Source organism: Arvicola amphibius, chromosome 1, assembly GCF_903992535.2.
Source record: "Arvicola amphibius chromosome 1, mArvAmp1.2, whole genome shotgun sequence".
Lineage (NCBI taxonomy): Eukaryota > Metazoa > Chordata > Mammalia > Rodentia > Cricetidae > Arvicola > Arvicola amphibius.
In genome coordinates this window covers 157998348-158015052 of record NC_052047.1, presented here as the reverse complement: position 1 = coordinate 158015052, position 16705 = coordinate 157998348, and the positions used below count along the sequence as shown (strand labels likewise).

The 16705-nt window shown below is 39.1% G+C and overlaps 1 protein-coding gene across 1 annotated transcript in view; it reads right to left on the bottom strand.

The window, feature by feature from the left end:
- The window catches only part of LOC119812597 (guanine nucleotide-binding protein G(q) subunit alpha), a 223203-nt gene that overhangs the window by 130716 nt on the left and 75782 nt on the right, over positions 1-16705 (bottom strand). Inside the window, exon 2 of the mRNA XM_038327366.1 lies at positions 3744-3928. Within this exon, the coding sequence (XP_038183294.1) occupies positions 3744-3928 (185 nt within the window). The remainder of the gene's footprint in view (positions 1-3743; positions 3929-16705) is intronic.

The window sequence follows — 16705 nt, the reverse complement described above, 5'->3', positions numbered from 1 at the left end:
TTAGGGAAAATGCTAAGTAAACTCGGAAAGTTTGCATCTACAAAGAATTCACATGTCATCTCATATTATAAATTGACAGTGCACTTTGGCAATAGAGATTTGTGAGCCAAGCCAGAAAAATTCTCCTTCTTCTACTAGCGGTACCCAGATTTCCCCAGGGACTGTCAATCACATTGACCAGACTTCCTTTCCCTGTCTAAAGAATCAGCAAAGAATCCAGGCTAGGCCAATCCAACACTCTTTCCCAGGAATCTGACTCTGAAGTGAGCAGTAAAAGACTGAAACTGGCCAAGGTTCATCTCTCCCAATCCCAGTCGTTCAGCTTCTCAGGCCTGCTGTGAGCTCACACCCTCGAAAGTTTTCTTCCCACTTCCTCAGTCAGTTCTTGGCTTCTGCAGCCTGCAACTCTTGTCTCATCTGACCTCTCTGACAGACATAATAAAACATGTATCTATTAGTTCTGTTTATACGTAGAACTAATAGTTTGTTTATATAGGTGGAAATTCCTACAGTGCAATAAGCCCATGATCATTCTGTGAACTAAGAAAATTCCTTCATGTTTTTGTTTTATTTGTCTGTAATTTTTAAAAGTAGCAATTTCTTATTCAGTTGATCAGAGGCAGGGGTTAAGTGATACAGCCTTCAGAATTTTGGCTATTTTTTATTGGAAAATAACTGAGGATCTTGAAGGTTTTTAAGTAAAATGAAAAAATTTCAGAATAATTTAAATGGGTTTAATGTAGCACACTCCATTTTTTAACAAATGTCTATGAACAGGTGTGGGTATGCATGTATTGTGGGATATTCTGATGGAACTCTGATTCTCCTGAGATTGCCAATAAAGTTTAAATTTAATCTTTAATTAGTGAGTGGTGTTAGCAACTGGCTGACCAGAATTAGCCACACAGGTTCAGAAGGACCCAGATATAGAGAGATACAGTAAGTAGCGGGGGGAGGGGGGCTTAGAAAGATTCTCAGGCCCTTTTGAATCAAGAAAGGAAGAAAGAAGGTGGTCACTTTTCCACAGCTTCTCTGAGTGCAGTAGGGTTTTTATCCCAATATCTGATTCCCGAGTTTTTATTGATAAAAGAACAATTAGATAAATGCTTCATGCATTCACATGAGCAAGAGTGTGAAGGCCAGAGGACAACCCTGCTACCATTCTCAGAGGCTCTCATTAACCTGAAGCTTTCCAATTAAGCTAGCTGGCTGGCTAATAATGAGCCTTAGGTACCCTCCTGTCATTGCCTCGCCAAGCTGGGTTTGCACTTCTGTGTAACCATACCTCAGCATTCTACCTGGATTCTGATGAGTGAGCTCAGATCCTCACACTTGCAAGGCAAGTGCTTTACTGACTGGATCATCCCCCCAGCCCTACTGAGCTACCTTAACGGGACATGTCCTTCCTTGTTCTTAGACACTGTAGTTCTGTCCCTCCACTCCAAAGGAGGAAGGAAGACGGGTGACATGACAACAAAGTCCTCAGCTCCTCAGGCAAAGGGAACTACAAGTCAATTAGATGATGGATGAGCCTGGTCATCAGAACTTCCAAGACTAAATTTAGAAACTATGTAAGGTTGAAAATCCCTTGTAGAAAATGCTTGCACTTTAGAATTCAGAGGTTTGGTTAGCATAAACATATATACAAGTATCTGTAAGATGGAATTAAATCCAAACAAAAATTCATTTCTTTGTCAAGCTCATGGTATGTACATAGCCTGATGAAAATTTTACAAGGATTTTTTGTTTATTAGTAATTTTACTGAATTTAGAAGAGGGGTCTGCAAGGCCCAGCAGGTAAAGGCATTTGTCATATACACTGACAACCTAAGTTCAATCCCTAGGACTTACAGGGAGGGGGGCAGACTGATTCCTTTGCCCTCCATCAAGAGCACCATAATATTTGAGATCTTAGATTTTCAGATCAGAGATGCTCAAAATATAGAACAAAAGGAAAGATGAAATTGTCAGCTTGACAGAAGCACAAGGTGAGTCCTCAACATCATTTCTTTTCAAGTAACAACACCAAATTGAGTGCTTTTTTTCTTGCTGAGACTGACAATGGTACAGACTATAGATACTTGTACACTGCCTGATACCCTGACTTGACAGTTCACAGAAATCAGAAACCAGCTACAAAGGGATACCAGGATACTCCTGATCAGGAGTGCTCTACTTAATGAGCAAAAGTCTCTGCTTTGTACTTGACATGTTGTAGGGGAAAATATTACTAAAGAGCATGCTTGCTTCCTGCAAGGCACCTTGCAATCTGAGTAAATAATGCACGCACATATGAAACAATTACAACAGGAATACAGGAACAACACCAACTGTAAAATCCAGACCTTCTTCTCCAAGCTGTACCTTCAGATAATTCCCTAGCCATGCTTACTCAGAGGCAGAGGGTTGCTTCCTTTCTATTAACAACCAAATTCTAGACCAAGACTCAAGAATTTAACTAAAAGAGTGCTGTGGGACAATGGTTTTACCCTGTAAAGATTTGTTTCTTGCACTTGTTTAATAAAACGCTGAATGGCCCATAGCCAGGCAGAAAGTACAGGCGGGGCAACCAGGCAGGAAGTAGATGCAGGGCAACGAGAATTCTGGGAAGAGGGAAGTTTCAGTCTGCAGTCGTGACCCAGCCGCTGAGGAAGCAAGACGTGACTGCCTCACTGAAAAAGGTACCAAGCCATGTGGCCAACAAAGATTTATGGGCTAATATAAGTTATAAGAATTATATAATAAGAAGAGCCTAAGATACTGGATCAATCAGTTCATAATTAATGTAGACCTCTGTGTTCTTTCTTTGGGACTTAACAACTGCAGGAACCAGGCAGGACAGAAACCTCTGCCAACAGAGCATATCTGTATATGATGATGGAAATTCACTCTTTGAGAAAGAATTAAACAACGAAGTAATCTCATGGTTATACACTTTGCATAAGCAGGTTTTACTAAATAACAATCTCCTTTATCATCAGCTATGAACACTTGTATTCAAAGAGAAGACAAAATGGTATTTATAAATAAACAAATTCTAGATCACTGTATCCTTAAAAGATATACTAACATGTGTTCGCTCAACTTGGAGTGGTTACAAGCAGCTCACCAATATATAAACATGCTTGCTTACTAAAGAACTCCCAAAGACAAGATAATGGATACCTACATTCAAGGAAAAATTAATCTTGGCTTGGTAAAAGTGTGCAACTTAGTGCAATTTATTACAAGTTTCTTCCTGAGTTTGGAATCCTTAGAATAGAGAGAGGCTTATAAAAAGACACTCAGTGCTATGCCATCCGGTTCACAGATCCTTCCATAGCCAGAAAAATTTCCCATTCAATGAAATAACACTTAGGCAATATCAAATGAAATTTCAATAGTACTGCAGCATTCCAAAAGATAGAACCAATTTTGCAACTGTGAACTATTTCCTAGTATGAAACAGGTCAGATAACAGTTAGGCTATCTTTTACTTTATAACATATATAAGCCAGTAAGGTGGAGCGTAATAGAGGAAGACATTCAAACATGAACCTCTGACTTCTACAAGATGTACCTGTGCACCCATGCACAAAGGGGAGGCAAAGAGAAAGAGGAGGAAAGGGAGGAAATGAGGGGGAGGGGAAAAAATAGGAAGGAGGGGGAAAATAAGTGCATTTCTAATATCTACTGTCCATTCTAGAAGTGCTAAGGCACCATTCATGAACCACTCTGCCAAATGTTTCAACATGTCCACATACCTTATTGTGTTCATACTTGTATGGGATCTTGAGAGTGTCCATAGCTCTGATCATGGCTTGCATGGCTGTGAAGATGTTCTGATACACCAGTTTGGTAAAGCCCCTCTTGTCTTCATCAGAGTATCCTGATCCATGGATGATCCTCATCTGCTTTATGAAGGTACTCTTGCCACTCTCTCCTGTCCCTGGAATGGAAAATGGCAGCATCACATTAGATCACAATTCCTATGCTGGTCTCCGGATAACAAAACTAGACACCAGCCCAGACTTTGCAGACACCAAAAGACCTGCTGAGAGAAGCACTCATAGACAGTCAAAATGCTACCTACAGAGGACACTTAGAAAGTTAGATCAATGATGGTCCATTTCAAAGGCAAATGAACCCCAAAACCACTCACATCTTAGGAAGCCCATAAGCATAAATCTACCAAACACCGACTTGTAACCCTACACCTCTGAGAAACAAGTGCAACTGCATCATGGGAAAATAACTGAAACTTGACAGAGCCTTCTCCCTGCATTCTGGAAATGGCAATACCCTTACACTGATACGTTTCAGAAATAAACAAGAGGAGACCTAAAACCTAAGACATTTTTTTCTCCAGCCTGGAACTGGGGCAAAAACAGACAAAAGATCTTGGTAGACACAAGTTATGCTCTGGACCACAGTATCCACAGTGTTTATTACCAAGGCCTGGTTTAGATCTCTCTGTCACTCATGGGAAACAACAAATTATTGTTGGGAGATGTTTTTCTTCTCTTCACCATATTCAATATATATTTCTAAATCTAAAAACTTCACATTTCTGAACACAAGTACCTTTTGCCATGTCCTTTTCCACTCTCCAAGAATGTAAAGAACATAAAAAGCCACACTCTCGGTATTTAAGCATGAAAGAACAGAATGAGAAACGATGGCTTTCCTCCCAGCAAGTCTGCTAAGAAGGAAGGGGAAATAGGAGGAAGCAAGGAGAGTAAGAGCGAGAACTGCAAATCCATCCTCATTCCATTTTGCTTTTGTGATGTTTAGATTTTATTGCTGTCTTCATAAACAATCATGAAAATTCAAATAAATACTAAAATTTTTACCCAAGTATCTTAAATAACTGTCAAGCAATACAGAGCCCTCAGATGTTACAATGAATGGTGATTCTGGACCCAATGATCTATTCTAGGTGGTTTGTCTATTTCACATGTGTGGGTACATGCACAAAAATGTGCATATGGAGGTCCACAGTGAATGTCAGGAATTGTCTTTGCGCACTCTCCTCCATATTCATAATTACTCCTTAAATAAAAAAGACAAATAATGCATGAAATATGAGCTACAATGGCTTGTGTTTCTTTAGATCATTTGAGGCAAGAGCAGTCAACACTTATCTCTTTGGATATATTCCTGGAGCCCTTAAAAATGATGATGATAGTAATTATTGTTATTAATATATTAATTAATAATTTGATATAATTAATAGATATAGATTTATTACTGTTGTTGTGATTATTTCCTACTGCCAGAAAAAGAGTCAGGCCTTCTTTCTCCTTCTTCCCATCTGCTGGGCGCTGCCCTGCAGGCTGTCAGGTATAGGTTTCATGAACATCTTGACCTTTGCCTTATATTTACTGCTTAGCCAAGACAAGACAGAGGCAGCAGTGAGAAAGCAGGAGTTGTGTTCCTACAATAGCTACTCAGATGTGCAATATCCCCTTCAAGAGACCGCAAACTGTTGCTTTCGTCTCTTGAGTTTCTGGCTCTTACCATCCCTCACTACCTACATCTGGTCCACTCTTTCATAAATGACTTCTCGGTTACTCAGTGGAAGTGTGTCAAATGTTTCTGACCAGAACTGACTACAGAAACTAAGGAAAACAGAGGACAATTAAATGATGGACAGGAATTGAAAGGGAGGAGAATACTCTCTCTTCCTCTCTTGGCCTGTTCCATAATTTCTTCTATGAGTTGCTCTCTAGTTTGTCAAGTACATTTTCAGTACCTCATTCGCAAGACACTCTTTTAGAAGTCAACTGTGATGAAAAAACAGAGGTCACTCGGTTAAAATGCAAAAAAGCTCAAACCAGAATTTTAGGCTGAGTCTCCCCTCAGTACTAAGAAACATAGAAATTAATTTAAGCCTATTAGACAGACTGTGTACATCTGTACACAGAACCCTCCCACATTCATATTCCCCCCCTCTATCTCGCTCTCGCTCTCTCTCTCTCTCTCTCTCTCTCTCTCTCTCTCTCTCTCTCTCTCACACACACACACACACACACACACACACACACAGAGGACACAGTGATTTGTGCTTTCTGGCAGCTTTTTTTGTAAACAAAACAAAGAAATTGGTGCACATCCTTTACACTTTCCCAAGCACTCTGACATACACTATCCTGTCAAGGATATGTTCTGTCCTGTCAAGTCAGTGATATGGATGTCTGTATCATCACCCTCCTGCCCTGCTCTTTTTTTTTCTTTTTTTTTTTTGCTACAACGAACACATCTCCCATCAAAGCATTTAGTAATATTTAACAAGCAAGTCAACATATAAGAGAATGTGAGACCCATGAGAAATCTGCTTTCTCCTTCAGAAGCTCATGATGAACACAGCTAGAAAATGTCCCTATAAACATTGATTGTATCTTCAGGAACATGCTCTGCACTTCTTATATTCTCTCCTGGAAATACTCAAATTGAAGAACCATGCTACCTATTTTTCCCCCAAGCTACTAAAAGACCACTTCATATAGCATCTTTAAGTGGCTACAAAAAACACCATGCTTTCTCTTTCCCAATCCCTGCCTGAATCTGGATAAAGGGCACAGAGTATTCCCCACTTCACTCGCATCATTTGCCATCAAAACAAATATTAAACACATTTAACAACCTATAATGGAGTACATGGCTTGTGAGGCTGATACGCCCCCTCACCGCCCACCCTCCATGTTCACAGTTCGGCAAGATCAACAAAACCAAAGCCTACAGAGCCTGCCACAATTCTTATTTTTTTTTTAAAATTCAATTCTCAGGAAGCATTCATACACTTATGTTAATTATTCTGCTGATTTGCATTAGGTGATCTGCAAATCACCTAACGGTTGTCAAAAATGACTTTCAAATCTACTCATATATTATCTTAAGGGTCATGAATCAGCATTTATTACTGAAAACAATTATAGATTTAGTGGTTTGCTCACTCTCTAATTAGCATTTTTTGTTGAAGTAATCATAGATTCATTGGTTCTGTCTGTCACACTCAAACTACCTTTTTGGACTACTCTCTTACCAAAAAAAGCTGCCAATGAACAATCTCACACACACACACACACACACACACACACACACACAAGCACCCTCATGCTCTGAAAATGCAACTTCTACTGTGCCTGTTTTGAAGAATTCTGGTGCCCATCTACACACAAGGATCCAGAAAAACAAACACTGATGTCACCAGGAACCCTAACACTCCACCTATCCATCCTCTTTCCCATCGAAGAAAGGAACCCTAACACTCCACCTATCCATCCTCTTTCCCATCGAAGAAAGGCAAAAAACAGACCTAGGAGGACCTCTCCCAGGCTGAAGACCAATCTATACCACTTCTAGGGAGTTTAAGATTATAGAGAAAAAAATGTCAAAATACAGTCAGGAAAAAAGTGGTATTAAAGACTATACAATGAATATATTCACTCGATCCCGCCAAGGCCTTCTTGACTGTATTTAAAGATTATGAAGTCTACATCTGAAGCCCTAGAGTAAATATAAAGACTGAGGCCAAATGTCCCAACCCCATCCTTCTGGTTGACCAGCACCCAGATAAAGGGAGAAAAACAAAATGCAAGGCTCATGAAGCTGAGTTACAAGTCAAGTGACTTGTTTCAGGTCCACTAGATTAAAGCAGGAATATAAAGCATGGAATCTCAGGCCCAGCAAGTTGAACTTGAGCTACTTCCATATAAACTTGGATAAAGTAGAACCAGACACTTTCAGAATGAATTTCTAACAAGGAATACATCATCCACCCACAACCTGCAAGAATTAATGGTAAAATGTGAGATAAATGGGGTCAAACTCTCGGTCAAATGCACTCTCTGTGTGATCCACACTCCAGGCAAACTATTTTTAAATGCACATTCTGCGTTCTGGGTTTGCTCCACTCACATGGAGAACCTGCATTACCTGAGTAACTCTGACAAAGTCACTCAAACTGTCTCTTCACAAAACTGTCCTTCAAGGCAAGGACTGGGTGTATTTAATCATTGCCCCCAGTATAGTCTGGTAGAAAATACCAGTTTTTAAAATATAGCAGAAAAAAATAACTAAAATTAGTAGCACCAATTATGAGTAGAAACTACATGGACCAGGAAGTTTAGTAATAGCTAATCCAGTTGTTTAAAAAAAATAAGCAGTCAAAGTGCATTGAAAATTCAACTATTTACTGGAAATATTTTGGAGAATATGTGGCCCTAGGTTTCCCAAAATTGTTAAAGCCTCACAGAAGAGATATCTGATAGGCACTACAAGGCTCATCAAAGTGTGTGTATGTCCTCAGGAAGAAAGAGGACGGAGAGGGAAGGAGAGGGAGGGAGGAAGACTCTTCGGGCATGTCCATACATGCCATGTGCAGGCCAATGTGCAACTTCAGGCCGTGTTCCTCAGAAGTCGTTTATGTTCTTTTGGGAATAAGTCTCTTATGCTGGAACTTGCCAAGTAGGTGAATGGCTAGTCAGCCTGCTCCAGGGATCCACGTGTTCAAAGAACCAATGCTGAAATAACAAGCATACAGGACCACAACTGGTTGGCTTTAACTTGGGCTCTGGGGATCACTCTGAGGTCTTCATGTCCATAAGGTAAACATGTTTCTAAGTGGGCTATCTCACAGTGCCATGCTCGCTTGCTTACTTGCTTTCATTCTTTCTTTCTTTATTATTTATTTATTTGTTTATTTATAGTTTTTCTGTGTAGCCCTGGCTGTCTTGGAACTCACTCTGTAGACCAGGCTGTCCTCGAACTCACAGAGATTCACCTGCCTCTGCCCCTTGAGTACTAGGATTAAAGGCGTGCACCACCACCTGGCCCCACCAATCTTTCTGAAATGTGCCCATGATAAGCATCTATGCATTAAGAAAAACAATCAAAACATCAAAAAAAAACATCAAAAGCTGCCTATAATCCCAACACTTAGGAAGCAAAGGCTACAAGAAAACCCAAGACTCAAAGCAGATATATTCTACAGAATGAGTTCTAGGTTAGCCTGGGCTACAAGCAAGACTCTGTCTCAAAGACAAAAACAAACAACAGTAAAACTAAAACTAACATTGATGTGTTTTTTGGCCATCTAAATATACTAAAAGTTCTGAATGTACACACTTTTAAATAGTAGATGAGTTATATCTAATTTTTTAATTTAATAAAGCAGTTATAATTTGGAGAACAGAAAGTGTCTTTGTGGTAAAGCTTTATGGGAAGTTCTTTATGCCCATTTGCTCACCTTCCCATTTCCTTCCCTAGAAGCCTACTGGTATTATTTCAGAGAAAACTTTCAAGCCCAGAACTCACTGGTTTTACAAAGGAGGAAATGACTCATCCAAGGGATCTGCTAGTTGACAGTTAATCAGGAAGAAGACAGACTAAAACCTACCACAATCTCCTCACTGTGAAAGGCTCCTAATCGTATAACCATATCAACTGAACCGTCTTCCTACTTAACAAAGTTAATATTCATCCTAGAATGTGCTTTTAAAATTAGAATATTTTAAATATTTCTTTCCAATTTTCCTTTTCTAGGTAAATGGTTTGTTTTTGTTCTTTCTGTTCTTGAACAATGCCATATTGTTTCTATTTGCCATCTGTGGTAATTATTCCATGATACTAATTATATTTTTTGGAAATTATTAATGACTGTCTAAAAGGCTATCATAAGGATGTGTAATACTTAACAATTCCCCTGGCATAAGGCATTCTGAGTATTTCCAACTCTGTGATTTGTATAAGGAATGACGTGAAGAGCACTATGGCTAACTAGTTCCTTAGAGGGCAGTGCAGCAACACTCAGAGCACCTCTGGGGTGGCACTAGGTTCCTACAGCTATATCCCTCCTACTTTTTAGAAGCCTAAAATGTAAGAAATAAACAAAAATCTTATTGCAATTTATACATTCACTTATGGAAGAAACATGTTCTAAACTTTTCTTGTCTGTATTGCTTCTCTGAACTTATCTTTACTTAAAATGTTATTGAAGGAATTGCTTTCTCTGCTGTTTCATTGGACTATTTTTGTTTTTTAGGTGAAATCTGTGCTTGGGTACAAGCATTTCCCTAATTTGACTTCTTTTTACTTACTGGTTTAAAAATTGGTGTATAAATTTTTAATTTATTGTGATTACAGATCTATTTCCTGATTTCTTTCGTTTGTGTTAGTAAAAGCCTCAGACATGTAAATGTTATTCTAGATTTTATAAAAGGTTTACATTTTATACTTTCTCTCTTCATATTAATATGTGTGTGTAGTGTATTTCATTTCATACCTCAACAGTGTTTCACAAACTTCATTCTACATCATAAAGCCATGTGAGCACCTAAGCACTTCTACCAGAGAGGAGCACCTGACCCCAGTACAGGATTGCTACACATCCCCTTAGCTGTTCAAAAATGTTGAGCAATTAAAAACATGGGCCAGAGGTTGGGAATGTGCTCAGTTAGTAAAGTGCTCACCTCATATGTAGGAAGACCTGGGTTTGATCCACGTAAAACAAGCATGGTGATCCCACACCTGTAATCCCAGAACTTGGGAGGCAGCGTTAGGAGGATAAGAAAATCAAGGTTATCCTCAACTACTCAACAAGTCTAAGCCAACCTCGGATACATAAGACCATGTCTCAAAAGTAAAGAAACTGAATATATGGACCATACTGAGTTTTCTGATAGCATTGTGGCAAATCCATCCTTTATGTCCTTCCTGGGAAACTTAACTAATAACACTTCCATCATTGGCATTTGCTGACTGCACATTTATGTAATGATGGATTCTAAAGAAAGGACTACAGAAAAAAATATTCCACAATGTTAATGATCCTAATCTCTTCTCAGCTTTATAAATCTATCTGTACCAATGTGGTATATACTATGTGTTGTTAACCACTGTAGGACATGGTACATACTATGCACCCTTAACCACTGTAGGACATGGTATATACTACGCACCCTTAACCACTCTAGGACATGGTATATACTATGCACCATTAACCACTCTAGGACATGGTATATACTATGCACCCTTAACCACTCTAGGACATGGTATATACTATGCACCCTTAACCACTCTAGGACATGGTATATACTATGCACCCTTAACCACTCTAGGACATGGTATATACTATGTACCCTTAACCACTCTAGGACATGGTATATACTATGCACCCGTAACCAATCTAGGACATGGTATATACTATGCACCCTTAACCACTCCAGGACACAGTATATACTATGCACCCTTAACCACTGTAGGGCATGGTATATACTATGTACCCTTAACCACTGTAGGACATGGTATATACTATGTACCCTTAACCACTGTAGGACATGGTATATACTATGCACCCTTAACACTCTGGTTCCTCCTACTGACAGTTTTCTCGCTATGGATAAGTTCATGCTCTGTGTAAGCATGCATTCTCATGCAAACACTATAGTCTTCTCTGGTGTACAGTCCAACCCTCCGCGATCTCTGCAACTGTAGTTGCCAAATCCCAATATCTATTTTGTTTTCTTAATGTATTCATGAGTAGATGCCTTTTCCCTCCTGGCTTGGGATTTATCAAAGACTTGGTCATAAACTCTGAAGTGTGACAGTAAAACCAGCATGAGAGATACATTCTTACTATAAATCTTAGCAACTTCACCTACAATATTTTTCTTTTCTTATGAGAATTTTCACTTAAAAGACGCACTCCACAGCTTCCACCTGGCATATGTGAACTGCCATTATCACTACTCTTCTGCTTTAGAGTCATTATTAAGTAAGGTTACACAAACACCAATGCTATAATTTTTACCACAGTCAGTCAGATAACCGAGATACGACTAAGTAAGTAACAAGATAGTATAGACAGTGGGGATACATGGGAGAAAGGGATGATTAACATCACACAGCAAGGGTGGAGGTGTGAGATTACATTCTGCTACTTTGAACAGTATACAACTTAAAATATAAATTATTCATTTCTGGAATTTTCCACTTAGTATTTTTAGTCCTCAGCTAACCATAACCAGATAACCAAACTTCAGGAAAAAAAAATCCCAGAAATGGAAAGTACTGTCAGTTTTCAATTAGTTAATCCATGTTAAAAGTATCGTTACATAAAAATAAATATATACTATCTAAAATTAGAATGTAAAATCTAGCGGAAAAATTAGAAAAGATTAATATAAGCCTGTGTAGAGTGCCAAAAAAAAACTCTGAGAAACATTATTTTAGTGGAGTATTCTTAAAAGTCAAAACTGTCCAAAAAGATGCAGGTTGAACAAACCAACACAAGACTGCACAATGCTGTGCTGAGATGTGCTTTAAAAGCTAGCGAGGATGTTTTCAAGTTTCATCCTGCAAGTCTCTTCCTCACCTCACCCTAGTCTTGGCCCTGATACAATTCTCTATTCCCCAAATCACTGAGGAAGCTCAGAATACTGAGATCTGCAGAATTTCAATATTAAACACCATGCTTAGAGATATGAGGTTCAAATCATGCTGTTCATCATTTTTTTGAGTGTGTACATGATATTCTTTCAGACTTCTAGGATGCAAGGCACGTGTTGCCTTAACAAAGAGGACATTAGGAACTGGGTATAGCAATACTCTCCTATAATCCCAATACTCCATAAGTTGAAGGAAAGACTGTGAGTTCAACACAAACACAAGTATACGAAGAGATCTTCTGTGAATTTTTCCTTGGGAGACAAATAGATATTTATTCTCCCCAGACAGGATACCTGCAACAGAACAAAGAAACTATTCTACTCAAGTATAGCTTGGTGAACCAATGAGTTTAATTGTGGTTATTTATGAAAGTATGGATAAGAAAAAAGAGCATGGGTAACTTCTGAACCAATATATCACTAAAGATGCTGAGTATATATCCTTAAGGAAAAGCAGGGCCTCAAGAGCCCTTCCCACCTCCATGACAGAAAGTTAGCTAGTTACCCTACTCCTGAGCAAGTTCCATGTAGGTAATCAATGCTTCTGTTTAAGAGGACAAAGGACCATGATGTGCCCAGAGGACGCATCCACATATGCAAATGTGCACATAATATATGGTAAAAGATGAAGAATAAAATATTGAATAGTGATGGGCACTATGCATTTAACAGTTAAAATTGATGAAGCTAGTAGGGCACAGTAGCACATGTCTTTAATCCCAACAGCACTCAGGAGACACAGGCAGGCAGACCTCTTTAAGTTCAAGGCCAGTCTGGTTTATATAGTGAGTTCTAGACCTGGATGGCAGAGAAAGGGATCAAGGAACATAGAATGTTGCTCAAAAACATTTCAGTAGACTACATAGCTTTGAGAGTCTTGAAAGATAAAGGACATGGTTTACTGTGTTCAGAATGGGTGGTAAGGCCAAGTTAGTAGGTTATTCCAGTGATCCAAGCAAAAAATAAAGAGAATTTAGACCAAGATGGCAGGAGGATGGGATGTGTATGGTAAGAGTTCAAAGTAGGAGAAACAGAAACCCCAAATTCTAGATGGATGGATAAAGATAACACAGCCTAGAAAAGCCCACAGTGGAGTCTCTGGAGAAAGAGTGCATTCACCCCAAACTGTAAATTTACTCCAAGGAAAACCCTTACCTATACCTATAAAGTCTGCAGCATTGATATGGAAGATACCCACGACCTAGATGATGTGGTTTATATTCCATTTTCTCAAATAAAGGCAAGAACATGGCCATGACTGAGCTCTGTTAACAGAGGACGAGTCAGAGTGGTTGCAAAGCCAGGGTTACAATCTCACTTCCTAAGAGATAAATATCCTTAGCTAAAGAAGTTATTTTGATCTCTAAGTTATACACACACATTTATTTATAATATGGCACCACTGCTATATACCCACTTCTTTACAGAAAACAAGCACTTCACCAATGTTATTTGGAATGCATGAAAGGGATCATGAAAATACCAAGTCAAAATAACAACTACACCTTAAGAAAACTCTTCAGACTATATTCACCCACAAAATTTAGCATTGATTTTTTTTTCATAAAATAAAAAACATGAATGCATTCCATCCAGATTTCTAGATCACACATAAAAGTATCCCTTTAAAAATGATGTGGGCAGCCGGGCGGTGGTGGCGCACGCCTTTAATCCCAGCACTCGGGAGGCAGAGGCAGGCGGATCTCTGAGTTCGAGGCCAGCCTGGTCTGCAAGAGCTAGTTCCAGGACAGGCTCTAGAAACTACAGGGAAACCCTGTCTCGAAAAACCAAAAAAAAAAAAATAAAAATAAAATAAAATAAAATAAAATAAAAATGATGTGGGCAGGAAATGGTGAGATGTGCTTCAGGAAACTATGTTCAGACCTCGGTAAGCAATTCCTTAGGGCAGGTCATGTGCCCCTTTCTGAAGCAAGCAACCTATCTGCAGCAGGGGACAAGTCCAAGGTGGACCTGACATGCTAATTTCCATCTTCACATTCATCAGACCAGTCACAAGCAAACAAGCAGCATAAACAGCTTCCACCTGAGCAGGGACCTCATTGTCCTGAGCCCCCAACAATGACTCACATGGCTTCTGGAAGCTTACAGAGATCAAACGAGCCTGAGGAACACTAAGGATTCTATCTGGCTTCAGGTTTTATTATTTCCCTTCTCTGTATGTTGTTTTACAACCTTAGAAACCACTAGTTATGATTTTCTCATAAGAAAATGTCAACCTATTATTTAATATACACTCAATTATCAACTCAAAGGATCTAAAAAATATAGTAGTCTTCTTTCAAGGTTACCTTGTCCAATAGAAATTATGAGTCACTCTGAGCCTGTAAAAATGATTATCTTTTAAAGTAGGGGAATTATTAAGGAGCAAGAGGGAAAAGTCAGTTTAATTAAGAAAGGCAATGATCCAGAATGTCTCAATAGATAGACAGGAGCTCAGATCATAGAATGTCATGCTTTGTCTGTTTGTTTGAACACCAGTGATTTCAAATGGCAGTAGGAAGGACTTTGCATGTGCTCTGAGACCTAGTAGAGATAATGTTACAGAAGAATTTGGAAAATAGAATATGCTATGGAAAAACAAAACTGCACAACACTCCTGCACAACAGTTATTGATGAACACTGTCCACGTGCCATTAGAGATCAAAGTGAAAATTAATCTTAAACAGGACCTGGTGAAACAGACCTATAAGACCAGCACTTGGGAGGCAGAGGCAAGAACTGAGAATCCAATGCCAGCCTTGAACAAAACTACAGACTGTGTAGCACAATCAGTATCAGGAGGCTAAGAAGATGACTTAGTTAGCAAAGTATCTGCTGTGCAAGCATGAGAATCTCTTTGATCCCCAGCATCCACATGAGAAAAGTTGGGCACCATAGTGTGTGCCTACCATCCCAATGTCAGGAAGACAAGCAGAGAAAGATACCTGGGGCTTGCTGGCAAGGCAGCAGAGCCAAATTGATGATGCGCTGCCTCCCGCAAAAAAAAAAAAAAGAGAGAGACAGAAAACAACTGTTTTCTGGTGGAAGGGAGGGGAGGGAAGGAGGAGGAGGAGGGGAGAAGATGGAAATTTTTAATAAAAAAAAAACTAAGAAAGATAGCAACATCTACCTCTGCTCACCCTAGTGTGTTTATACATCCACATATGTGTATGCACTGATGAACAAACACCAAAAGAAAGCAACAATCCAAAGCAAAGAAAATAAAACAGAACTACAGAGGACTTCTTCCTTTGGGCTGGGGAGGGGGCTTTCAGGGGAATGGTGGGGTCCATGATTGAAACAGATAGTGCATTGTTCCCATTTTTACATTCCCACTTGGGAGGGGACAACTAATGCTGACCAAAAATATCAACACCTACTGAGGTATTACTAGTAATATTATTAGTAATAATAACACCACCCAGGATTCTTGGCTAATACTGAACATTATTTAGAACACAGAGATATCCAAAGGTTAATTTCAGAGAATCTAGTAACTACAGTGTGGAAAGATTTACTAGCAACCACTGGGCTCTCACTTCCCCTAGAACAGTGGTTCTCAACCTATGGGTTGCCAACTCCTTTAGGGGTCAAACAACTGTTTTACAGGAGTCACATATCAGACATCTTGCATAACAATATTTACATTATGAGTCATATCAGTAGCAAAGAAAACAATTTCATGGTTGGGGTCACCATAACATGAGAAACTGTATTAAAGGGTTGTAGTATTAGGAAGGTTTTAAGAACCACTGTTCTAGAAAGATACAACAAAAAAAATATTTAGACTGGGTCTTTTGTATCCAATGCTCAACTCTGGAGACAAGCGCATGAAGTAAGTACTTCTCTTGATAAGATTTGATTTACTCTGAAGCAGTCCAACTACACCTCTTGTAAATTTACATGTGCTATCCAGAGAGGAACATCTGTCACCAATTGATAGCAAGACAATTTCTGCAGCCAGTTAAGAATTGCCCTGTGACTAGCTTTGATGGTATAAAATGGTGTCATGCAAGTATCCAAAGGAGGCGAAGCAACCAACAGTCCTACCCAGCTATAACACCTATAAACCACACACAATAATAACCAGCATGGCAGCATAACCCTAACGTATAGTAGTGGCATGCAGACCTCAACAATAATGAGGAGCTTCTCTAATTAGACTTAAGACCAGCTCCAGATATGTGTGTGTGCATGTTTAAAATAATTAAGACACTGCTGATTTATTTCATTGTAACAAAAACAAGCACAGAAAAATAGCAGCAAAACTGAGATA